This window comes from Mustela putorius, unplaced genomic scaffold, assembly GCF_011764305.1.
Source record: "Mustela putorius furo isolate JIRA1106 unplaced genomic scaffold, ASM1176430v1.1 tig00003834_pilon_pilon_pilon, whole genome shotgun sequence".
Classification (NCBI taxonomy): domain Eukaryota; kingdom Metazoa; phylum Chordata; class Mammalia; order Carnivora; family Mustelidae; genus Mustela; species Mustela putorius.
In genome coordinates, this window is record NW_025421987.1 from 53936072 (window position 1) to 53963566 (window position 27495).

The window sequence follows — 27495 nt, forward strand, 5'->3', positions numbered from 1 at the left end:
CGAGAAGGATGCTAGATGACTGTCCTAACTGCAGAACATACCACACCCCCAACCCTTTCAGTGGCTTTCATCACTGAGCCCCTGCAGACCCAGTATCACTCCACCCAGAACCTGGGGATCCTTGTCTTTGGCCCCACGACATAAACAAGTTCTGAAAACAGGCTTTCAGACCCTGTTCTTGCATGGGCTGGTCCATGTGCGTGGGAATGCTTGTTCCCTCCAGCTCATCAGGGTATAAACGCTTCTTCTCCTCCCAGACTCCATTCAGGGCTCTTGTCTTGTCCAGGTTCTTCTTTCCCAATAGTCCCCCCAGTTAACGGACAGCCCGCCCCCCCCCCCACATTCTCCTGTGGTATCCTGTATCTGTCAGAATGGTTGCTCTTCCCTGTTAGATCACATAAAATGTCTTTCTTTCCCTCTGGACGGGGAAGCCCTTGAGCTCAGAAATGCTGTCTCATCCAAGTCCAGACCTCTCCCGAGCCTTGGGCCTGGAACATAGTCGCTGTGCTCTGGTGGGTGTTATCATGGTCACGTAGGTGTGACTTAATTATTCTGCTTAAAACAAAGAAAAAGCTACTCTCAAGCATTTGAGAATCAAGCATTTGTCATAAAAAATAACCCCAGGGCCCCTGCGTGGCTCAGTAGGTTAAGCGGCTGCCTTCAGTCGGGTCATGATCCCAGGGTCCTGGGATCGAGTCCTGCATTGGACACCTTGCTCAGCAGGGAGCCTGCTTCTCCTTCTGCCTCTGCCTGCCACTCTGCCTGCTTGTGCTCTCTCTCCCTCTCTCTCTGACAAACAAACAAATAAATAAAATCTTTTTAAATAAATAACCAAATAAATAACCCCAGCACTTATCGGTAATACCCAGAAACCTTGGTAAGTAATTTATATGCATGATTTCACTTGGCCCTCAAAACAACCCACCGCAACTGCCCACGCCTCACGTGCGGCTCTGTCTTCCCCACACTTCAGGGAGGCTTCTCTCCTTCCCGCAGGCCTCTGACCTCTGCTTGCCCCCAAGCCTGAGCAAGCACGGAAGTGTCCCTTTATTAGCGTATCCGGGGAATCGGATGACCACAGGGAGACACATTTCCTGTCAGACCCGGGCCAGCATGCCATGCGCTTGCCCAACCTCCTATCGCTGCCAAGCCCTGCTTACCCCAGCCTGGAAAAGAAAAGCCTTTTCTGTTTGTTTTTGAGACGCCTGCAGATTCCTGAGATTGGAGATTCTCGTGTTGCAATAGTCCTTCTGAATAAAGTTTTTCCTATTCTAAGTCTGTTTTGTTTTTAACCTGACACAACCTTACGATATAGAAACTATGATTAGCTCCTTGCGTGTAAGAAAGAGGAAAAGGAGGCTTAGAAAAAAATAAACTTTCTCAGGACTCCACAAACACCAAGTGAAAAATCTGGGATGGGGTATAAACCCAGATCGTCTGCCTATTTGAGGGTATGAACCCCACTCTCAGCCACGGTGCTCCAAACCTCACTAAATCTCCTAACACCATCCAGGAAGCAAGGCTTTCTGATGCTAATTCCAAGTTCCTACAGAGAACTCTAAGTACTAAAACTTTGTTATTTTTTAAAAATTCATTCATTCATTCATTCTAACCTGAATTAGTGCAAATGATCAATTAAAATATTCTAATCAAGGGGCACCTGGGTGGCTCAGTCAGTAATGCGTCTGCTTTCAGCTCAGGTCTTGATCCCAGGGCCATAGGATCAAGCCCCTCATCAGGCTCCCTGCTCAGTGGGAAAGCTGCTTCTCCCTCTCCCACTCCCCCTGGTTGAATCCCCTCTCTTGTTGTCTCTCTGTGTCAAATAAACAAAATCTTTAAAAAATAAAATAATAGGGGGACCTGAGTGGCTCAGTGGGTTAAGCTTCTGCCTTTAGCTCAGGTTATGGTCTCAGGGTCCTGGGATTGAGCCCCGCAACGGGCACTGTGCTCAGCAGGGAGCCTGCTTCCCCCCACTCTCTTCCTGCTTCTCTGCCTACTTGTGATTTCTCTCTCTGTCAAATAAATAAAATCTTTTTAAAAAATAAAATAAAATATCATAATCAAAATCAGCATTTTTATATAATCTTTCAAAGCACCTATATGAAGACAACCTTACCCAATCATCCCCCCGTGCCATACACCCCCCCACACACTGCTTTTAACTTCTACTCATTGATGTTACCCCTCTGTGTGGAAGAAGCCAGAACGCAGAAGCAGATTTCTATAATCCTCAGGGTTAAAAACGATGAGGAGGGGCGCCTGGGTGGCTCAGTGGGTTAAAGCCTCTGCCTTCGGCTCAGGTCATGATCCCAGGGTCCTAGGATAGAGCCCCATGTCGGGCTCTCTGCTCAGCGGGGAGCCTGCTTCCTCATCTCTCTCTGCCTGCCTCTCTGCCTACTTGTGATTTCTGTCTGTCAAATAAATAAATAAAATCTTAAAAAAAAAAAATGATGAGGAAAGACAAGGCAGGTTCCTGAGCTCTCTGCCTCGCCTACAGCTGCAGGATGGCTTCCCCAATCCCTGCTCCCTGGTGCCACCCCCCACGAGCTCACACTGTCCGAGAGTGTGACCTCATGTGGAAATCAGTCTTGACATGCGTCAAACCCCTTTAGTAGTCACAACCCATGGGGTAGTGGTGCTATTATTATCACCCTTATTGAGAAGTGAAGAAATCAAGGCATGAAACGCTTGAGCAAGAAGCCCAAGGTCACGGAGTGAGTCAGTGGCAGGGCTGGCATTAACCCCAGGACTCCTGGTCCCACACCACGTTCCCCCACCACCGACCCTGGCACACTCCCGGCCTGTCCCACCTCTCAACGGAAGGGCTCTGCTGTGTGGCCCCCCATGTCGGCTCTGCCGCTTTCAAATGGCCAGAGAACTTAAGCTCCTTCCTAAGAAAGCTTAATGAACTGAGTTCAAGGAAAATTAATGGCAGATGTTGAGCCAAAGAGGAAAAACCACTGGAAGCTGATGTCAATGATCTATACCGAAAAATGCTGTAATCCAGTTTACTTTTAACTACATGTGTCCTCGCTGGCCAAGCTTCTTCGGGAGGGTTTCGGGATCACTGTTTCAGTGTGTGGCACTTCCTGGGACAGGGGAAGGAGAACAGGGTGCCTAGACATTGCCTAGACATCCTGTAACTGTGCAGCATGGAAAAGCTTCTCAGCGTCCTCCCCTGGAAATGAAAGTGATGAGTCAGGCTGCGGCTAAGTTCTTCTCCAGTGCTATCGTGCCTCTAGTTTGGGGATCGTCAGAAGTAGCCTGGGTTATTAACATCTTGGTCCACAGAGCGTAACTCCTTTGGAGAGCTTTTAAAAATCCTAGTGTCCAGGCTCCACCTCCAAAGATACTGATTTAATTAAAGGAGATTGGAGCCCAGGCATTAGTCTTTAAAAAAAAAAAAAAAAACTCACCAGGTGATTCTAATAAGGAAGCCAGTGAGAACCACTGCTCTGGCGCATTCTCAAACTTAAGCATTCATGAAAAATACCTGGAGGGCTTATTCCCACCCCAAAGTTTCTGATTCAGTAGGCTTGGGCGTGGGACATCTCAAGTTAAGTTCCCAGGAAACGCTGATGCTGCTGGCCCAGAGTCCACCCGTTGAGAACTCCAAAAGTTTCCACACCCTCGGAAGTGGTGTATGAAGTCAGATGAGTATTTTTTTCCCCTGCCCTCAGGAGAAAGCTCATAGATTTCATTAGATTTGCAAAGAGACCCATGACTCCAGAAAGGTTAAGAACCAGAAGTAGAGTCAATTCATTAAATGTAAAGCTTTTTGTGGGCAGGGTTTCCTAGGAGAGGGCTTTGTAACTTTTCAGTCTTAATGTAGCCCCAGGTGTGTGTGTGCGTGTTCGTGAATTACCTGGGCATTGTTGAGCTGTATGATACCAACACACTGACCTGTCTACACTCGGTTTCCTCAAATTTGCACTTAGGACATCAGGTTGGTGACAAGGGTAAATATGACAACTTTCCTGAGAACCAAATGTGAGTTTTGTGGGGAGGAGAATGCCCAGTGATACCACTGAAACAGAAATAAAACCTCTACAGATAATCATGCTGTCTCATGCCCATTGACGCTGAGGCCATAAACTTGAGAAAATGAGTGTTATGCCGTAACAATTACCTGGAGATCAGTTAAATAACATTTCATCTGCATGAATTATACTCATCCTCTCATCCAAAATGTGCCATGGGAAGTTCATATATAAACTTTAATGTGTGTGATCTTTCATCCTTTCAAATTTTCTATGTTTGTGGATGCTTTATAGTGTACACAATACATTAGAACAGACATCTATGCCTATAACTTATAAAGAAATAAACAAGCAAACATGCATACACTGAGACTTCATGATAAAAAGTCTGGAGATGATTCACCAGGTGTGGTGGTCCTCAAACTTGAGAGAGAGCCAGAATCACCTGGAAGCTTGCTATGTAAATGCAAATTCCCAGGCCTCACCTTCCTTCAGATTCAGGAAGTCAGAGAAATTCACATTTTACGCTAACATCTTAGGATATTCTGAGGCTGGTGATTCACCGACTCCACTATGAATAATCTTGTTCTGAGAATACCTTAATTTTTCTTTTCTTTTCTTTCTTTTTTTTTTCTCTGTACTTTTTTTTTTAAAACTTCATTCTCACCTAAATACCACAGATCTTCCTGGCAACGTATATATAGGTGAGTGCAAAGAGGGAAACAAAACAGCAGACTCCTGCCCGTGTTTCTGTTTCCCCGTGCGACACTCCTCGTCCAGTCTGCACGGTGGTGGGTGGGGCTGGTCACCGCGTTCTGGAGGAGCCAGCTGCTGCCCTCTAGTGGCTCTCCAGCCCACCGGCTCACTCGGGGGGGCAGTTTCTCGGAAGACCAGTTTGGATATCTTTCTAAGTATCTCCCCATACAGAAAAGTTTCCCAAAAGCCTCATCAATCCAAGGGATGCAAAGTGTGAGCAAACAAGTCAACCAAAATGGCACTGTCCAAAGGAAGGGTTGCAACGTGAAAAACAACATTCTCACAAACATATCCATTCAACAAGTATTTGTGAACAGTCTACCAGGCATTGTTGCAGGCCATAACAGAAACAAAGATCCCTGTTCTCAGGGTACTGACAGGCTAATGGGAGGAGACAATGAAGAAGTGAATTATCTCTTACTGTTATATGGCGGTAAGTGCTGTGGAGAAAAATAGGGCCTGGGAAGAAGAGAGGGAAAGGCTCACCAAAAAAGAAGGAAATGAATATTTACTGACTACCATTTATTTATTTACTGGGTATTCTATATAAGTCAGTTTTCTTAATCTTCACCCTCTTACTGAACCCCACCTTTTATTATAACAGCCAATTTTACATGCAAAGAAACTGAACTTTCAAAACTGTAAGAGACTTGGCTCAGGCCACGATATTAATTAATAGCTGCGTGGCAAGGAACTTCTGAACTGGTTGGAGGAATGAAGCCCCCGGCAAATATGTAAGGGAGACTGCCCACACATGCCCTTTCTTAATGCTCACACACCCACCTTCTCCAGGACTGGCAATGTTGTATGGAATGTGCTGGACCTCACCTTTCCCTGTTGGGGCTTCCCTCTTCTCATTCTCTGAAATTTTAATTTTACTCTATGCTAGTTCCATAAAGGAATTCTCTTCCAAGAGGTAAGGGTTTACTGATTATTTTTTTTTAAGATCTTATCTATTTACTTGAGAGAGAGATTGAGAGAGGGAGAGAGAAGGAGCAGGGGGAGAAGCAGAGGGAGAAGCAGACTCCCCACTGAGCAGGGGATGTGGGGATCAATCCCAGACCCCAGGATCCTAACCTGAGCTGAAGGCAGACGCTTAACTACTGAGCCACCCAGACACTCCAGGATTACTGACTATTAACTGTTTGCTAATCCTGTAAATTAATTTTTCTCCATTTATAGCCCAATTAGCCACACCATCATTACCCAGTGATGTCATTGGGACCTTTTTATGGAATACTTGAGTGGGACCTTTTTATGGAATAGTCCCTAAATCTCAGTGGTGGAAATGTCAGGTCCCCTGGTCCGGCAGTGATGAATGTGCTTGCTAAAAATGATATCACTTTGCAAGATTAGAGTCATAGTTAAAATATCAGTTTTTCATTCTCCCGTCTGTTAGAACTATTGGACTCTCAAAAAATGCTCTAAGAAAAAGTGTGTGTTCTTGTGAATATGACACAAATCTACCTACCTCATCAACATAGAAAATCTGTTCAAACCCTAAGGAAGATTATAGAACAGGAGGTTTCTAGTGCCAGGAGGAAATGAGCATTTTATAGCTAAGGAAAATGAGAAATGATACCCAAGAAAGTTAAGTAGATTTCTAGAGATTACAATTACAAGTGACCCTTGAACAGTTCAAGTTTGAACAGCATGGGTCCACTTACACATTTTTTTTAATAAATATAGTACAGGACTGTAAATGTGTTTTCTCTTCCTTATGACCTTCTTTAACAATGTTTTCTTTTCTCTAGCTTACTTTATTGTAAGAATACAGTGTAGGGTACATATAACGTGAAATATGTGTTAATTCGCTGGTTTTTTTAATTGGTAATGCTTCCGGTCAACAGCAGGCTATTAGTAGTACAGTTTTGAAGGAATCAAAAGTTTTATGTAAATTTTTGACTGTCCTGGCGGTTGGTGCCCCTAATCGCATGTGCTGTGTACATCTGTCATTTCTGACACAGCTGGCCCTAGCGCCTGACTTCCAAGACTGAGGTTTTAGGGGAGCTTTTGTTTTTTTGTCTACCCATCTTCAATGAGAGTTGTTGAAGGTGTTAAGAAAACAGATGTTAATAAAAGAGACTGAATTGAATAGAAAGACTCAATACTTTAAAGAATTCCAGTTCTGTCTAAATGACTCTAAAAGTGTCATGGGACCGAAACAAGCACACAGAGGAGCTAGTTCCTGGAACACAGTGGATTGTCAACATACATACCGTTTTCCTTCCATTTGTCTTCCATGCCTTCATTTACCAGTTCCATATCCCCAGGACCCTCTGCCTGCTCCCCTCGTCTTACCTCACCAGCAGCCCCAAGCAATCTCTCTGGCTCTGGAACTCCGCTGGCACTCCCTTGATGCTAAATACATGGTAGTATATCTTATCCTCTTGGAGGCAGAGGCCATGATTTCAATTTCTTCCTATCCTCCCAGCACCAAATAGGCCTTTGTCCTCAGAGAGGGCCACCAGCTTCTCTCCATTCCGGTTCATCTTCACTTTCCCGCCTGTCTTCCTTAAGTCATTCTGCTATTAGAAATCTCTCTATGGGGGTGCCTGGGTGGCTCAGTGGAATAAACCTCTGCCTTCTGCTCAGGTCATGGTCTCAGCGTCCTGGGATCGAGCCCCTCATCAGGCTCTCTTCTCAGCAGAGAGCCTGCTTCCCCCTCTCTCTCTGCCTGCCTCTCTGCCTACCTGTGATCTCTCTCTGTGTGTCAATTAAATAAATAAAATCTTTTAAAAAAGAGAGAGAGAAATCTCCCTTTGGCTTCCATTATATAGGCTAAACTCCAATTCTGGAACAAATCATTCAAGCCCCTTCGAGAATTATCTCCATCTATTTTACTTATTTACTTACCTCCTGCCTCATTGCCTCCTTACACCATCCCTCCAAGGCTATGAACCTTCTCAACACTCAAAATTTGGGGCTTTCATATATGCTATTTCCCTGAAGTGCCTACAGAACTCTTCGAGGCTAAGGCTCACACTCCATCCATGTCCTAGCTGAGGTTTTGACTCCTCTTCTTCCTTCTCTACTCCGAGCTCCTATTACTCCTTGCCCCACAATGTAGGGCCCCAGTTAAATATATGGCTCCTTTAGAAAAAGGACTGAGGGCATAAAAGCAGACACATAGATCAATGGAACAGAATAGAAAGCCCAGAAATAGACCCTCAACTCTATGGTCAACTAATCTTCGACAAAGCAGGAAAGAATGTCCAATGGAAAAAAGACAGCCTCTTCAATAAATGGTGTTGGGAAAATTAGACAGCCACATGCAGAAAAATGAAATTGGACCATTTCCTTACACCACACACAAAAACAAACTTGAAGGCCCTCAATGTGAGAAAGGAATCCATCAAAATCCTTGAGGAGAACACAGGCAGCAACCTCTTTGAACTCAGCCACAGCAACATCTTCCTAGGAACATCGCCAAAGGCAAGGGAAGCAAGGGCAAAAATGAACTATTGGGATTTTATCAAAATCAAAAGCTTCTGCACAGCAAAGGAAACAGTTGACAAAACCAAAAGACAACTGAGAGAATGGGAGTTGCAAACAACATATCAGATAAAGGACTAGTGTCCAAAATCTATAAAGAACTTAGCAAACTCAACACCCAAAGAACAAATAATCCAATCAAGAAATGGGCAGAGGACATGAACAGACATTTCTGCAAAGAAGACATCCAGATGGCCAACAGACACATGAAAAAGTGCTCCATATCACTCAGCATCAGGGAAATAACAAATCAAAACCACAAGGAGATATCACCTCACACCAGTCAGAATGGCTAAAATTAACAAGTCAGGAAATGACAGATGCTGGCAAGGATGCGGAGAAAGGGGAGCCCTCCTACACTGTTGGTGGGAATGCAAGCTGGTGCAACCACTTTGGAGAACAGCATGGAGGTTCCTCAAAATGTTGAAAATAGAACTGCCCTATGACCCAGCAATTGCACTACTGGGTATTTACCCTAAAGATAAAAACGTAGTGATCCGAAGGGGCACGTGTACCCGAATGTTTATAGCAGCAATGTCCACAATAGCCAAACTATCGAAAGAACCTAGATGACCATCAACAGATGAATGGATCAAGAAGATGTGGTACATATACACAATGGAATACTATGCAGCCATCAAAAGAAATGAAATCTTGCCATTTGCAACAACGTGGATGGAACTAGAGCGCACCATGCTTAGTGAAATAAGTCAAGCGGAGAAAGACAACTATCATACAATCTCCCTGATATGAGGAAGTGGTGATGCAACATGGGGGCTTAAGGGGGTAGGAGAAGAATAAATGAAACAAGATGGGATTGGGAAGGAGACAAACCATAAATGACTCTTAATCTCACAAAACAAACTGAGGGTTGCTGGGGGGAGGGGGTTTGGGAGAAGGGGGGTGGGGTTATGGACATTGGGGAGGGTATGTGCTTTGGTGAGTGTTGTGAAGTGTGTAAACCTGGCAATTCACAGGCCTGTACCCCTGGGGATAAAAATATATTATATGTTTATAAAAAATTAAAAATTTAAAACTTAAAAACAAAAAGAAAAAGAAAAAGGACTGAGTTTTCTTCATCATTGTATGTTCCCGAAGCTTTCGGTGCTGTCAAGATGGCAAGGGGCTCAGCAAGTACAGAGTGATGAATGAAAGAATGCAATATATATTTGCTGGTTGTTGGACATTAGTGACCCTGAGAATGTCAAGAGATATCAAAGAAGATCTTTAGAGTCTTATGTTCATTGGCATCCTTAGGAAGAAACTAAATCTGGCTTGGGATCAGGGGCCTTAAACCCACCTTAACTCTCTCCTACTCCTGCAAACACAACCAACTATCTGGGAGATTTGGTAAGAAGTTATGTCAGAAGAAAATGGTAATTCCACAGCTCAATGTTTGTAATTTTTTTGGTCAGCAGGCAGAGAGAGAGGAGGAAGCAGGATCCCCACTGAGCAGAGAGCCCGATAGGGGCTCAATCCCAGGATCTTGGGACCATGAACCCAAACCGAAAGGCAGAGGCTTTAAACCACTGAGCCACCCAGGCGCACCCTCTTCTTATTCTTATAGAAATATTCTAGCACAGGATGGAGTGCTATGGGGCTGGCTTCAGACATGACCTATGCTATTACAGAGGGCCCCACCCTCATAGGAGCCCCACAGTTTAATGCTCTAAGGTCAATTCTTAATACATTTGAGCAAGGCCCCATGTTTTCATTCTGCATGGGGTCCCACAATTTATGTAGCCAGTCCTGCCAGTGAGTGCATGATGCATACTTTCCAACTTTCCCAGTTTTCTGGAACTTCCCCAATTTTAATACTGAAAAGTCCTAAGACTTGGGAAGCTCTTCTGTCCCTCCCTTCTGACACTTTGTCACCCTATTTCTGGTCCTCAGACTGCAAACACAGGAGGCATGCATCACTTTGTTCAATTTCTAATATAACCTAATGATTTACAAGCAGAAGGGTCCATTTAGGACACTTCAGCTTCATGGTAGACTCTGTGACCCCAGCAACTTATTATTTCTAAACACAACTTATACATCTCTGTGAACTACAATTAAGGCTTTATCATCTCACACTTTTAAGCTACTATAAGGAACCTATTTCAAAGGACAGCCTATAGGAAAAAATTGCAAATTCTAAGGTCAATGGAAGGGTATCAGTGAACTATGAGCCACCTGGAACGGGAGGGTAAAATGTGTGTGGGAGCGACTTAACTGTGAACAACACCTAAAGCCTTATCAGTTTCTCAAAGCCATCTGAGACAACGAAAAAATAAAATGCACTGGCTAATTGTTTTGATGAATCTTGAAATTTGGGAGCATTCCAGAGAAAGTCCTAAGGAGTTCTGCTTGGAGGACCCTAATATACCAGACTTTCTGAGGCCCATTCTGTTTTAGAGCCAAAATTCACAGCCCATCTAGCTCTAGGGACCAGAAACTCATCCAGAAAGTTTAACATGACATAATGTGTCTGATTAATTTTATATTCATTTTAATCCATTGCATATATCAAACCACTCTGGGCAACAAGGCAGATAGCAGAAATTCTCTAGATTTTACTTATACAATACTTTCATATGGGCCCTCAATGGACAGTAAGTAAAAAATATATCCAGGAGCTTTGATAGCTACACAGTATTTTTTTTTTTTTTAATATTTACTTGAGAGAGAGAGAGAGTGAGAGAGAGAGCATGAGAGACGGTCAGAGGGAGAAGACGACTCCCCATGTGGAGCCGGGAGCCCGATGCAGGACTCAATCCCAGGACTCCAGGATCATGATCTGACTCGAAGGCAGTTGTTTAACCAGCTGAACCATGCAGGTGTCCCAATAGCTACACAATATTAATTGTAATTTTTAAAAACTGGTGTCTTAAGAAAAAAGAATCTTAAATTCAGCAGCTATAATTTTTTAATTGAAAATATAAATACATATTCATAATCCTAAAAGAAAAAAAAAGAAAGGCAACTTGGATACATTTACAAGTCCCAGCTGTGAGCTAGTTTGGCGGCAATGCGGTCACCCCATTGATGGGTGACATATTTGTGTACTCAACCAAATCATCTCGGAAGTTCCCTGTCCCCTGTTTAGCAGCCAGCCCCCCTTCCCTGTCTGTCCCTTCTGAAACTACTCACTTATTTGGGGAATACAGTGGAGATATGGTCAGTAAAACACACTAGGTGTCCTCTTCGTGCTTTTAACAGCTTATGCTGCCCCCAACGGTGTAGTAGGGTTCCTGTTACCGCATTTCCTAGCTAACCAGAGGTGTCAGCAGTCTTTTTCATCTTGCTGTTTGGTAGAAATGGAATGGTCAATCACTACTGTTTAATCTCCATTTTTCTGATTAGTAATGGAGTTGGCAAGCTGTTTGGCCCCCAGTTCCCTGACCTATACATTTTCAATTCATATCCTTGGCCCATATTTCTATGGGACTGTTTCTCTCATTAACACGCAAGTTTATTGTATATTCTGGATATTAGCTTAGGTCTGGTTCTCAGAAGCAGACCCTGATACAAGGACTCATGTGCAACTATTTACTAAAGAAGAGCTGTTTAAGAAAGGGTTTTTCAAGGAATGGGGTATTTACAAGGGAAATTGGTAAGAGAATGGGGGAAACAAGACAGGAAAATGGAGGAAACAAAGCGAGAGTGTGTCTCAGGCCAAGTCCCGTAGAAGGCAGTCTCTGTCTGGTCCCACCAGGGACTTTGACATGTCAGTTACATACCCACCCATTGCTGGCTAAAGGTCATGTTATAGAATGTAAATTCCTATGCATCTAGCTCTCTGAACGTGCGGGAGCAATGTAACTGTGATCCTTTTTAAAAAGGAGTTACAGGTGTTAGCTGTTGGAAGCAAAAACACACCAGGGTGGGAGATGGGGTGCACGAAACAGTAAAGAGAATCTAAGGTGATCTGGGTGGGGAACTGACATCGCCCACTATAAGTAACGGTATTATGAAAGTATCAATTTCACTATTAATTCAAGAAATGCAAACTGGAAAAAAAAAAAAGGAAACACAGGCTGTAACAGGAAGGTATTTCTACCTGTACAGACTTAAGAGTTAGTCGAAAGTTCTAACCACACACACACACACACACACACAGACACAAATCGTAGCTGTGTGAGGTAATCATTTTGTGGTAATCATTGTGCAGGATATACATACATAAAATCACTACACCATCCACCTTAAACTTACACAGTGTGTCTCTATCTTGATAAAGCTGGAAGAAAAACAAAAACAAGACACTAATTTGTATTATATTTATTGATAGGAAATACAACTTTCATCCAATTTTGGAACTTCATATATTGTACTTATCTTCCCAAATATTTTATAGAATGTACAATGAGAGGGGAAAAAAAAACTCCAAATGTTCATGTTTATTCAAATCAGGTTTGATTATTTATGGTTTTGAAACCTCATGTTTGTAGGAAAATTTCTCAATCTTCAAAACAAAACAGAGGCAATATTCAGCTCCAGATTGGCAATGGTGAGCCAGGCCTTTGCATTTGTTGTTATTGGAAATATAAAATGGTACAGTCCTTTCAAAAATGTTTTGACAGAATTTATCAAAATTTAAGATCGCTTGATGTCATGATTCCCTTCCTAGAAATTTACCCTCCAGCCATATTCACAGGAGACTAGGCTGGTTACTACAGCACTACTATAAAGGCAAAAAACTAAAAAGAATCCACTGGTTTGCAGTAGGGGACATCCATACAAAATAATGTTAAAAATAATCCAGTATACAACTATGTGTACTGGCAGGGAAGGTTGCCCGTAATATATTGGGCATATTTGTTGCTTGCTCTATAACCTTGTGCAAAAGATTTAACCTCTTAAATCCTTCATCTATAAAGTAAGGATAATATGGAAATGTTAGGGTCACTATGCAGATTAAATTAGATAATACCTATCATGTGTTTTTGCATAGTGCTTGGCACATAGTAAATGATCAGTAACTATTAGTAGTATCATTATTATTATCAAGAGAAAAAAACGAAAGCTTGAAAATAGCATGTATCATTATTTTTCTTCTGTAAAAAAGGTCCAACTTATTCTACAGGAGAAAAAAAAAGATGCTCAACATCACTCATCATCGGGAAAATGCAAATCACAACCACAACGAGTTATCACCTCACACTTGTCAGAAGGGCTGAAATCAACAACACAAACCTAAGTGTTGTTGAGGATGTGGAGAAAAAGGGACCCTCATGCACTGTTGATGGGAATGGCACAGCCACCGTGGTTAACAGTATGGAGGTTCTTCAAAAAATCAAAAATAGAACTTACCCTAGGATCCAGTAATCCCACCACTGGATATTTACCCAAAGAATATGAAAACGCTAACTTGAAAAGATACAGGCACCTGTATGTTTACTGCAGCATTATTTGCAATAGCCCAATTACGGAGCAGCCCAAGTGTCCATCCACAGATGAAATGGATAAAAAATGGGGGTACACACACAGAACAGACTACTACTCACCCATAAAAAAGAATGAAATCTGGCCGTTTGCTATGTGGAGCAAGAGAGTATAATGCTAAGTGAAATAAGACAAAGACAAATACCATATGATTTCACTTATATGTGGAATTTAAGAAACAAAGAAAAAAAAGAGATAAAAAACAGACTCTTAACTCTAGAGAAAAAACTGATGGATAAGAGGGAGGTGGGTGAGGGGATGAAGGAAATAAGTGATGGCGATTAAAAGTGCACTTAGCGCGATGAGCACTGAGTAAGGTCTGAGTAAGGTACAGAATTGCCGAATCATTACATTGCACACCTGAGAGAAATTGAACACTGTACATTAATTATCCTGGAAATTTTTTAAAAATTATTAAAAAAAAAAAAGATGGAATGTTGGTAAGCTGTTCCCACCAGCATCTCTTCTGTTGTTTAGTTCCTGCTTGAAAATACTCTTTCCCTGAGTGCTCTCACCTAATGTTTCTGTGGAATGGAGAAAGATATTACAACAATGAGAATCAAGGGAATCAAGGGACTCAAGGGACAGAGAAAATATACTATCACGAGCCCACACTCAGAATGAATGATAAGCTGTTCTTAGTTTGGTAACAAGAAGCCATGCTATAACATTAGCAACACAGAAAAGACTGAGGATCCTATAGTTCTGACATCTCTATCATCTATCAAATATCAAATATCAAATATCTATCAAATCTGAATACCTATCAAATCTGTGAGGGTGTTGGAAGGACAGCGTGACTTTAAAAATAAATTATATATATAAGATGTAAATTATATGTATGATGTAAATTATACATATACACACACTTAAGAAAAAAAAAAACTCAGTGGGCTGCTTCAAACAAAGGGGAAACCAGGATATTCTGCGAATATTTAGAATATTGAAGACGAGACATTTGAGCCAAAACAATGTTGGCCTACAAAATTTTCTTCCTTTCATGGTCTGCCAGGAGAGTTACATAAGCCCTTCTTCGGTACCACCCAAAGCCTTGACTAAGGAACACACACAAATAATGGAAAGACAAAGGCTCCAAGTGGAAATTCAATTGTATTTATTTTTCTTATACAGAATCAGAGAAGTAAAAACCAGTACCAAACTCCAGGTAAAATGGTTTGATAGGATTGATTTGGCTGCATACCTTCTGCAGGCAGAGCTTTCTAAATTACAAATAAACACACATATGTCATATTACAAAACGTAGAAGTAAATTTTTTAAAAAGTTAAAGTATGAGCACATAAATGATGTAGTGTATTAGGGAAACAGTCTCTGTCAATCACCCATTTTCCCAATCAAATTAATCTACAATTTCCTTTTTTTTAAACAGCTTATTTTTCTCATAAAAGTTGTACTTTCAGAAGTTACTTTCTAATTATGTCATAAGAACACAACTTAATTATAGCAACACTTCTCTCACCTTCTTCTACAGAGAGCTTTTCAATGACATTGGGGTCAACGGCACCCCCACCCCCCATACAAAATGTCTTACTCTGTCTTCCGTGCTCCCACATGCTGTACAATCAGTGAAAGAAATGGCATCTTACATTCTAAATACGCTGGTGAAACACTAACAATTACTTGGACTTAGTAGAATTGCCAACACGTTTTGACAATGTATTTACTTCAAGAAAATGTTTTCTATCAGGATATCGATGCCTTGGGAATTAGTTTTCCATTTCCCGTGGCAAAGTTATTAGATGAAATGCTGAAATTTACTGAGTTAGGACTGAAAAGATGGGATATCCTGGCAGTTCTTTTATAATGAGAAATATAAATAGCACCTTATCATGAATTCTGCAGGGGTCTTAACACTTACAATAATAGAAAAAACCCTTTAAAAGTTGTTCTTATGTTTAGATTTCTAGCTTTAGTGTTCTTTAACAAAGGCTATATTTTTATGGCCTTAAAAACAACAAAAAAAATCACATCTGGCTTTGTCCATTAGTAAACATGTAGTCATGGTTCATATTTCATTCTGGAAAAATATTTGTTACGTTCGTTAATGTATGTTCCAGCTAATTTCACTAAAAAAAATTCTTCTAGTGTCTTCTAATGTCACAAGCTTACTAGGAAATTACTTCTAAAAATTGATAATACAAATCACCGATGTTTTAACTACTTTAAAAAAGAGGGGTATCTGTTTCTTTTACACATAATAACCTGAAAAGGAGACTATAAAAATATTTTTTAAAAATACAGTAACACTGCTCAGTTTTGTTAGGTCCCTTGTTTTTTGTTTTTTGTTTTTCTTAGAAAGAATGTACAACTCTTTTTGCAATTATTGCTCACAAAAGAGAAAAAGAGATAGTGCTCCCTTCAATTTAGTAGCAAACACAAACATCTACCCTACTCTCTCTGAGCGCTTAGAGAGAGGAAAGGAATCTGAACATAAACCATGGGTCCTTCAGGAAAAAGAAATCACTTCATTGTGTTGGAAGCAACAGCAGGCCCATGCTCTTATCCACAGACACGCTCCGCGTCAGCCTGGACAGGGCCACAAAGCCCTGACCCTCCTACTCCCCCATAAAGTGCACCAAAGCCCTTTCTTCTACAACAGTCTTCTGGTAATAAAAGCTGTAGTAGAAAATTGTTGCTTTGTTCTTTTGGGTACCTCTCCTAGCATCCTGCTCATCTAGCTTTTGGGGTATTCTGACTTGTCAGTTTCCACTTCCCCAACTAGTGTCCTTCCACTATCTACTGCGACTTCAATACTTCATCTCTGCCCTTTTCACTTGCCTTCTTTCCAACCAGATAGAATGTATGCTGCCTGTCTCTATTCTGATAGATGGAAAATGATCTTATTTAAGATTCCCAACAGATAAGCCCCCTTGGGAATTGAAGGTTCCTCTCAGAGACCTGAATTATTAATGTCTTTCAAAAAAAGGTATTAAATTCATAGATTATAAATAATGTCAGTTCAAAATATTCAACGATTGAGGACTTCATGGCAATGTAGGCAGAGCAAGCGCCGGGTGAACCTGATGCTCTCTCTCAGTCCTTAAAAGCTAATAAAAAATGTTTTTGGTTACATAAGAGGTATTGAGTACATATTTCATGCCTTTTTATACCAACTGTAGCAAACAGGGTTAGGATAATATACTGAGGAATCCATTTTACTGAATTCAGAAACACAAGTCTCCACCATACACCCTTCAGAGGGTTTTACTGTTTTGTTTTGTGTGTTTTTTTTTTTTTAACACGTCAGTCAGAGATCTGCTTCATCCTTCAAACAGTTTCATAGATAAGATTCTTTTAAGCACTTGAGATCTGGAAAGCAAAACTGATAAGGCTTTAGCATATAAAAAGCAACAGTTTCTCTGCTCTGCTGTGTGTGCTGTTGGGTTGAAAGCTAGGTCGTGCTGATGTTTTCAGAACTGTTGCAAAAGACAAAAAAATACAGTCACTGCTGATTTATCAAAAACAGTTGGCTGACTTTTGTCATCAGCTACAAAATTATAGTGCTTTATGAAATAAACATCAAATTCTAAGCTGCAATTAAAAAAAATCCAACTTGTAATTTAAAAAAAAAAGGTTTTGTTTAATAAATGCTCGTAATTAGTACCAAACTGGTCTCTTTCATAAGATCTGTAGGGTAGGAACTGTGACTCACGGTCCCTGCTCTTCTCCTGCTGGAAGGACGAATTGTCTAGACGCTACGCAGTGAAGTCATGATGAAGGACCAACTACAAAAGGACCGCGTGTGCCTTTGCAGATACAGAGTAAAAAGAACCATCAGAACCAGCATGGATTCAAAACTACATTGTATCCCATACAGCAGACATGTACTATCCATACAATGATTTTTAAAGCTCGAGTTAAGCGGGGTTTTTTTTAAAGCATTCGGTACTACTGTCATCAACAGTTTTTGAAACCCCATCAATCAGCTCTAATTTTGTGTACATTTCCTGGACCGAGCCCGCCTGTCACAAGTCACTGCCTGTGGTCAGATTTTTTATGGTTTATAATCAATCTGATGCATAAATTTCAACTAACACCCATCAAGCTTAGTCATGGGGTGGCAGAGAGAAAAAAAGAGAAGCAATTCTCCATCCTCAGCTCTGCAGAAGAACGACGCAGAGCCCCTCACGGGAATGCAGGCCTGCGGAAACTGAAAGGAGAACACTTAACTGTTATAACTTAAGATACTGTTAACCAAATCCAGGCAATGATGAAACTGGCCGCATGGAAAGGAGGGAGCAGGGAGTCATGGAGTACACCTGCAGACTGACTCTGCTCCATTGCTTTTTGCCAAGAGGCCCAGGAAATGTCAGGTCACAGCTGCATCCAAGTTACAACGGTAGCGATTACAGCCAGGTTAGAAAGGGCTCGCTTTTGTTCAGCGCAGACTCCACATCATTGAAGAGGGGGATCAGATCTTCAGATTCCAAAGTTCCTAGGTCCACATTTGTTCCCGGGAGACAATCGAGAAAATCAGGGAAGCGGGTCTGCTGAGGATTGATGTTCATGGCTGTCTGTCCTGTGTTGTCCCCTAGAACAGAACAGAAGGTGGCCATTGTCATTCGTTTGTTAAGCTCTTGAGAAGTTAACCCAACGCTCACCTCCATTGCCACCAGGCTTCCATGTAAACGGAAGATTCTATTGCTGCCTGTCTAAAATAGTTCAGTTCTCTGAAAAATTTCAGCTACCACGGTCCTGAAACTGAGTTGGTGATGCTCCCTCGTAGGAGATGCAGAGATGCTGGGTGAACCTTTCTTTGTCTTGGGTAGACAGAGCCCAGATAAGGGCCCACAGTGGATAAGCCCAGGAGACAGCAAAGCAGCACAGGAAGGCTGTGATCTGTGTTTTCCCATGACGGCTGCACGAAGAGCTATTTTGTCAAAGAGAGTCCCTCCCTGTAAAAATGCCTTATCACCCAGCTATACTCTAAGGATTTCACTGTGAAGCTTAGATCTACCCATGTCCTCCCTCTTTTTATGTTCAAAGATAGCAGTGAGGAGTTTTCTTTAACCTTGTTACTAAAAAGCTGTCTTCGGGGGCACCTGGGTGGCTCAGTCATTGGGCATCTGCCTTCAACTGGGGTCACGATCCCAGGGTCCTGGGACTAAGCCCTGCATTGGGCTCTCTGCTCAGCAAGAAGCCTGCTTCCCCCTCTCCCACCACTCTGCCTTTGTTCCCTATCTCTCTGTGTCAAATACATACATTAAATCTTTAACAAAAACAAAAACAAAAACAAAAACCTGTCTTCATTGATGGCTCTGGGGATCATTTTCGAAATAGTTTATAAAGGGAATTCTGCAGATTACCCCCCAACACACACACACACACACACCTGGCACCCCAGAACTATCTACTTTTCTTACAATGCGTACGAGTCACAGTGCACGTGAGCACTGAAGGTTCAAAGAAATCTTGCTGTAAAGAGATCTGTTTTCTTTTGTTGAAGCCGCTATTACCTCAACCCATTTAATCATTCAATCCTATTCTGGCAGAACCTATATACTAATGGAACTGGAGTCTACAGAACACAGCTGAGAACACACTGTTCCAGGAAAATGAGACTTCTGGGATAGGACATGAAGAACACATGTTCTTTATGAACAATAGTGGACAAGAAAACAAACTGACCTTTGTGCCCGTGGACTGGGCTCTTTAGCCATGTGACCTTAGACGCACGTAACTTGTCTGACCCTCAGTGTATCCATCGAAATTGGGATTATAGGTACCTTCTTCGCACACTGGAGCAAAGTACCATATAATGTTTGCCACACATACAATAAATGTTGATTGTGCTAAGAGAAAGAAAAACCTAGGAACTCTTTGTTGATTACCAAATATCAGAACAACTGATTAATTCAAATAGCCCTGATCAATTTTCTGAAGGTTTAAAATATACCTCAGATGGTGCTTGGGTGGCTCAGTTGGTTGAGCAACTGCCTTCAGCTCAGGTCATGATCCTGGAGTCCTGGGATCCTGTCCCACATCAGGCTCCCTGCTCAGCAGGGGGTCTGCTCCTCCCTCTCACCTCCCCCCTCTCAAGTTTGCTCTCTCTCTCACATCAATAAATAAAATCTTAAAAATATATATACATCTCAGAGACAGAAGCATTGGTAACTAAGGCCGGCTTCCACCCTAGAATCATTTCTAAAAAGCTTGTTAAATTGGCTTTTGTGTTTTAGAAGTACGGTAGCCTTCCTGAAGTTGTGCACAGAAATATCATTATTCTGAGCAAAACTGGGATAATTCACTTCAACCAAATGCATTTTCCAAGGAGAAAAACTGCATCTTTCCAAGTGATGAGGGAAACATAATCAAACTTGCATTTTGGTGATAGCAAAGCTTAATGGCTCTTCTGTAACCCATATAAATCAGTGACTCTTGGCAGTATTTTAGAGGATTTTCATTGCAAAAGGTAGTAATTTGGGAAAATTATATCAAGTTTGACATGACCTCAACATCAAATCTGACAAGTTCGACATGATCAAAACATAGAATTTGATACATTGTAAGAAACAGCATCAAAACAGAACAGGAAATCCCAAATAACTTTTACTACCCACTAGAACATAACAGATGGAAATGAGGCTGAATGAAAGTATCTGCCCAGGAAAACTATCCAATCTAAAGTGCTGGGTGTCAAGGCGCCTGGGTGGCTCAGTGGGTTAAAGCCTCTGCCTTCAGCTCAGGTCATGATCTCAGGGTCCTGGGATCGAGTCCCGCATCAGGCTCTCTGCTCAGCAGGGAGCCTGCTTCCTCCTCTCTCTGTCTATTTCTGATCTGTCTCTGTCAAAGAAATAAATAAAATCTTTAAAAAAAAATAATAAAGTGCTGGGTGTCTTTTTTTTCCTCATCTCTAGTTAGCACCATTCATCTCTACTGATCTCTACTAATAACTCAAGAACACTTTTTTTTTTTTAAGCCAAACAAAATCTATTTTAAAGAATTTCTCTTACCCTTTCTCCTCAGACATGGCAAGCATGAGGAGGCTAGTTCCAAGATTCTTTGTTTAGGTTAACGATCTTAAAATACCTCTCTTTGGATCAACTTTGTCATCACATAGTGATCTTTTTGGCCTTTAACAGTTTTATCCATTAAAAAGGAGGAGAGAGAAAAACCAGACAATTCTTAAAAGAGTATGATTATTGCAGAATATTCTGGAAGAGTGGTTGATCTCCCCACCTTTGCTCCTGCTATTCCCTTTACTCTATTCCACACCACATCCAGCTGTTGTTTCTTTGTGTGATTTGCAAAGGGAAGTGTGCTTGGTTGGCTTGTTTCCATTCAGCATGTGGTCAGTGAATCTCATAGACCTTTTCTAGCCACACTGGAGCTGTGCCCATCCCCAGCTTTTCCTCATCTTATTACTGTGCTACTTTTCTTTCCTTAGGAAGGTTCATGCCTAGAAAGAACTTCACAGACAGGACGCTAGACTCCACGAGCTGACACTCACTTAACCAGGTTAACTTGGAAGCCTAGCATTGATCAAGTTCAATTTGTCCATTACTTCAGCCTCTCAGAAGAGGGGGAAGAGAACTGTGGGCCAAGCTATGTGATCTCATAACTCCCCACAACTCCATGAAGTAAGCATGTTACTCCCACTTATAGGTGAGAAATCCAAGGCCTTGGCATGTTCTAGCACTTTCCCAAAGTCACTACCAAGAAGTGGAGAAACAGAGATTCAGTTTAGGCTGCCTGTCTACAAAGACTATGTTCTTTCCAGAATACCACTTAATTCCACACTTTGGCTTCAAAATAGTCCCTACTTTGAAGCCATTTTTAAAAGTCATAGGCTATGCCTGGGTGGCTCATTCGATGAAGTGTCTGCCTTCAGCTCAGGTCATGAACCCAGCGTCCTGGGATCAAATCCCACATTGGGCTTTGTGCTCAGTGGGGAGCCTGCTTCTACCTTTCCCTCTGCGGCTCCCCCTTCTTGTGCTCTGACAAATAAATAAAATCTTTAAAAAAAAAAAAAAAAGCCACAGAACAGAATCCATCTTTTTTTTTTTTTTTTCTTTAAGGGTCAGACTTAGATTTAGATCTCCCGAATTTTTTTTTTTAATTTAACTTTTGTTTTTTTATCTTTACTGGCTTCCCAGTGTTTAAAAGCTGAAAGCAAACAATCCTTAAATATAGGAAGGAGCTACTTCATAAGGCTGTTCCAAAGAGGACAAAATAATCCCACACCAAAAAATAGAGAGAGAGATGAAGAAAGTGAGGGAGGCAGGAGGGAGAAAACTGAAGTAATAAATCAACGAATAACAAAACAAACGCTTCAGACTATTCCCGTGTGACTCCTCACAAGACAGTCTGTGCTAGCCTCTCAACACAGGGATGACGACCTGCAGAGAGACCCCAAGGCAGCTGCTCCGACCGATGGCACTCCTAAGGCGCCTGGCTGACTTGGACTCTGGTCTGACCAGTGGTCTGGCTTCAGAGACTACGACACAGATGACAGTCATCTAAGAACACGTAACGAACACAGGCACTGTGGACAATGGCAATGGGGAAAGGACTCTTCCTTCCTTCCTTTCTTTTTTAAAGAAAAAATATTGATTCTTCTCTTTAACTGCTGAAGGAAGACATCATTACCATGTTGGGACCTGGGAGATGACAATTTAGAATCTCCTGAGTGGCTTAACTTTCCAAATGGCCCTGCCAATGGCTTCCCAAATGCAGCTATTAACATGAGAAAAATGGCATGTGGGAAGCACTATAAACCAGTCCCATTTCTCAAGAGGAAAAGTGGCCCATACATTACAACTGAAGGGAGAACAGCAAAAATATTCCACTGTGGAAGAACGGCAGAGCAGACAGTGGCATTAATCCAACTGTGAGCAGGGGCTGTAGGAAGCAGGGCAAAGGAGAGAGAGAGAGAGAGAGAGAGAGAAGGAAGGAAGGGCGGGGGAAGACTTTAAAATCCTGTGCCTGTACGTAAAACCATATTTTGTATAAACAAAGGAGAAAGGACTAGAATTTAATAATAGTGCCTGAGGCTTGGGTGGCTTTTCAGCTGTCCTTTCTGTTACTGTTGAGATAAAGTATTTCTGGTTGGACTTAGAAGGGAGATGACCGATGACCACGACCGAAGGGACGATACAAAAAGGCAAGCACAGGGCAATGACTTGCAGGCTCTGCACCCACCTGTGTCCATCTCGTCCACGTTGCTGAGGAAGTCCTCCGGAGTCGTCGGGACACTGTAGCAGCCTAACCCCAGGCCACTGTCAGTGCTCTGCTCCCTCGAATGGTAGGGCCCTCTGGGGAGCAAAGCATGGGGAGACTTCAGTGCGAGCCCACATCAAGAATTCCCAAATCAAAAGAGTCATGAAACCCCTAACCTAGTCTACTTCTGTCACACTGCCCAACCTTCCGGGGAATGGAGGGAGGCCGAATTTGCACCTCCCTTTAATTTTCTGACATGCACACCGATGTCAGCGAAATGAAAAGACTAGGCAAATAAAACCGGCCAGTCATAGTAAATGGATGCTGATTTCCTTTTTATCTCAAAATAATAATTTGAACACTGTGCTGAATATAGACTATGAGACCCTTTATGTAAATTTTTTAAAAAGAAAACAGTGTTGAATATTGCTTATGAATGTACACTGTAGCAAGCAATAGGAAATTTAAAAAGATGTGTGATGGACACACACCACACACCAATTTCTGAACAGTGGCTCCCACCAGGCAGGGAAAAGAACAGATATCAGTGGTGGATGGTGTAATACTTGAAAATGGTATAATACTTTTAAAAAATGGCATAATACTTTAAGATCTAGGGATCTAGGTGTTGGATACCTGGATAAATCTTATGTTATTCTTTATATTTTTCTGTGCATTTGTAATACTTCTAAATAAAAAATTTAAAAACTCCCTTTCTTCATTATTTCAGTTACTCCTTGTTTTTAACCTCTCTTTCTGTTTTTACTAAGTTCCATAATCCTACTTGTTTGTTTGCTACAAGCCTCTGCAAGGGCAGAAATGACACAGGAAACAGACAACTGTCCTTTATTTGTGTTTAAAAAGTTACAATTAAGGTTTGACTACTTCTACTCATGAACATATTTCTGGCTAAATAATCTTTTCCTTCTTGCTCACATGTTTCATATTTTAAAAACATTGTCTCTTTGTGTTAATTACATTTTTTACTGTAAAACCATTTTAGACCCACAGAGAAGATGTGAAAAGAGTACACAGTCCCCGTGCACAGTCACCCAGCTTCCCCAAGGACATCTTACACAACCGTAGCACAATTACCAACACCAGGAAATGGACAGCTTCCCTTGATCCCCACCCCAATCTCCCAGCTCCCCACCTTTCCCCAACATAAACAAAGACCCATTATACTCTAAACCACGTAATAAATAAAGCAAAAGTAAGTCAGTCACTCCAAAATGTTAACTTACCCATTGAGGAAAGGATCAGAGCTATTATTAGTGATGGATCTCATGTCTGGGGTCATGGTTGGCGGGTTGACAGCAGCCTGAACGGTGGCCAGAGTCTCGGCTTCCATGGGGAGCTGTCTACAGAGGGCGGCTTCCTACAGAAATATGACAGAGGGAGAGGCAAGTTATTCACTCATTGTCACAAGGATCGGAGCAAAGTATATTTCACATGAAAGCTTTTTACCAAACACAAAGCACTTCATGTGTGTTCCTAATCAGTCAAAATCATCAGGAAACCATTACTGTTCTTTCTCTGGAGAAAGCTTCCCAGGCGTAAGTCACTTTCTGACATTCACCAAGTTAATGAGAAACTCAGCTAGTATCTATCTCAGGACACTTATGTGGGGACTGTCCCACCCATCCAAGTGTTTAAATACCCCAGTCACGTAAGGATGTCAAGACACTTTCTCAAAGACAAAACTATTTTTATCCCAGGTGCTCAGACCAAATCTAAATCAATCAAAGCAGCTGAACTCCTTTGGCCCAGCAAGTACATTCTGGTCTTTGCCACTAACAGGCCCATAAAGTTGGGGAGTTACAGAGTCAGGCTCTCCATCAAATCATAGCTGGCAGTTCTATGTCAACAGCCAGGAGTTCTAGGTCAACAGCCAGTGAACAAGTTTGTCAGTCCATCGGTTTTTCTATCTGACTAGTCATCTAGCTGACCTGATTCAAATGGCTGAAGGGTGGGGAACCCTGCAGCGCCAACCCCAATCCCACTAACAACAAACTGATAGCATATGGATTTCATTAGCGAAAATTAGAACGCTAGAATTGTTTTGTTTTGGCTGGCATGACTTTGCCAGAGAGGCAATCCAAAGGGTGATGAATCTGACTGCAACCACTTTCTCTAGGTAAAACCTCCAGGGAGTCTCTCCCATTTTGACAAACAGGAGCAGACATCAAATTCCTTTCAAATTTGCTGCTCTTTCCAAAGAAGAATACTTTTATATGTTTATACTTGCATCCAAAACCAAAGTTAGGCCCTTCCTATATTTATGCCTATCAGTTTCCCACTTTCCATCCTGAAGTCATTGGTCTTCCCATCCCTCAAACCCCAAAACCATGGCTACAACGGCAAACAGAATATTTAGGCCATTTAAATTACGGTATCTCTGTTAGATCTCTTCCAGCCCTAACATGCTATGATTTTAGAGAGTAACTGCTGTCTAGACAGGTCTAGTGAAGTCATCGGCAATAAAAACTTTCGGTTACTAGAGTTCATTGTACTGTAATGAGCAGTTTTGGTAGTATGACTCTTACAAAACGTGAGACATCTGATTGATATGAAACTGCATTGTTAATTAATATTTAAATAAACATCCTGTCTAGGAAGGGCTTCTGGCTCACTTCTCTTCATCCAGGTTGCAAATAACCAAAATACCTAACAAATTTTCTTCAGTTACCCATAAAAAGCAAAAAACACCAACAACAAAGGGATGTTTTTTGACAGAGGTTTTTATACGGCAGGCAATGCGCGTTAGAAACCTTATTCTCCAACCAAAGCTCAGCTGAAGGCCTCGAACAGAAGAATCATAGGGACGGAACCAGTGGGAGAAGCCTAAAGTCCACCAAGCACACTCACACACACAAACCACGGTCTGAAAACATCTAGTCAATGATATAATTTCTAGTTCTTTATAATCTGTAACTGCACAGATCCTTTGGGCAATAACCTTCGTTAACATAAAAAAATCAACTTCAACTATCACAATTCATTTTATAACCATTCTAAATAAATGTGGGGTTTACCCCTAAACAGATGCTCTTTTTTGGTTGTTTCCTTTATTTTTAAAAAATTTATTTAAATTCAATTCATTAACATATGGTGCATTATTAGTTTCAGAGGTAGAGGTCTGTGATTCATCAGTCTTATATAATACCCAGTGCTCATTACATCAGTGCCCTCCCCAATGTTCATCACCCAGTTACCCCATCCCTCCACTCCCTCCCCCCATCAACCCTCAGTTTGTTTTCTATGATTAAGAGTCTCTTATGGTTTATCTCCTTCTCTGATCTTGTCTTGTCTTATTCTTCCCTCCTTTTCCCTACACTCCCCTAAACAGATGCTCTTTTAAACATCAAGTTGAAGATATTGCTGCATTTCCTTCCATCTGACAAAATTTTCTCACCATTAAGTCTTTTTTTTTTAAGATTTTATTTATTTATTTGACAGAGAGAAATCACAAGTAGACGGAGAGGCAGGCAGAGAGAGAGGAGGAAGCAGGCTCCCTGCTGAGCAGAGAGCCTGATGCGGAACTCGATCCCAGGACCCTGAGATCCTGACCTGAGCTGAAGGCAGAGGCTTAACCCACTGAGCCACCCAGGTGCCCCACCATTAAGTCTTAAGAATACTAGTTGAATTTCTAATATTCAGGTAGTCTGAATTTAAATATAGTAAGAATTATTTCTGGAACTTCACTGTATAAAAAATATATATATGTATATATATACATATATACACACATAATATATATTAATTTTTTGTCATCTATAGTAACATGTAAGATGAAAGTAAAATGTTAAAAATTGTAAGAAAAAATATCAGAACCTAGCTATAAAATATATAGTTCTAACTTTCCTTTTTATTTAAATTACTCCTGGCATATTTCAAATAGATACAACACGTATTTTTTTTTCAAGATTTTATTTATTTATTTGATAGAGAGAGATACAGAGAGAAAACACAAGCAGGGGGGAGCAGGAGAGGGAGGAGGCTTCCTGTCAAGCAGGCCCCCTATGTGGGCCTCGATCCCAGGACTCTGGGAACATAACCTGAGCCGAAGGCATCCACTTGATGACTGAGCCACCCAGGCGCCCAAAACAACATATATTTTTAAGAGAAAGCTTGTGTGTGGTTAAATATATAAATAAAATTCAAAAGGCTAGAAAAACCGAAGTTGAAGGACCCTATACCAGACTGGAGAAAATGTTCCACTGTGTCATCTTCCAATTCATATCTGTTCCCGCTACTGCTACTTTAGAGATAACTGAAGTTCCGTTCCTCAGCATCGTTATTTCCCCAACTCTTCTAAAGGCTCCATGTCATCAAAGAAGCAATCCTAGGTTCTGCCTGTAGGGGGCTCACATTATCATGTTCCACCTTTTAACGACTCACAAGATACAGAAGTTGTTGAATGTACCTGAATAGCAACTTTGAAATATACATCAGACTAGTGTGAGTTAGGAAGTTATCATAGGGGGCAACACTCTCTTCAAGATTATCCTTGGGCTACAAGTCATTCCACACAGCCACCAACATGAAGATCACATTGGTTCCCTGGCTACAGTAATCTGGATGGTGGCCCACAAAGCCCTATGTGACAGTCCTGTCCACTTCCCCTCCTTTGTCTCTGATATGCTCCCCTCACTC

General features: G+C 41.5%; 1 protein-coding gene across 2 annotated transcripts in view; it reads right to left on the reverse strand.

Moving 5' to 3' along the window:
- Positions 1-14758: 14758 nt before the first annotated feature.
- The window catches only part of WWTR1 (WW domain containing transcription regulator 1), a 138028-nt gene continuing 125291 nt past the window's right edge, over positions 14759-27495 (reverse strand). For both annotated transcript variants that reach the window (XM_004755519.3, XM_004755517.3), the window contains exons 5-7: positions 24084-24217; positions 22822-22934; positions 14759-18211 (exon numbers count right to left, since the gene is read on the reverse strand). In XM_004755519.3, the coding sequence (XP_004755576.1) occupies positions 18027-18211; positions 22822-22934; positions 24084-24217 (432 nt within the window). In that variant the 3' untranslated portion in view covers positions 14759-18026. The remainder of the gene's footprint in view (positions 18212-22821; positions 22935-24083; positions 24218-27495) is intronic.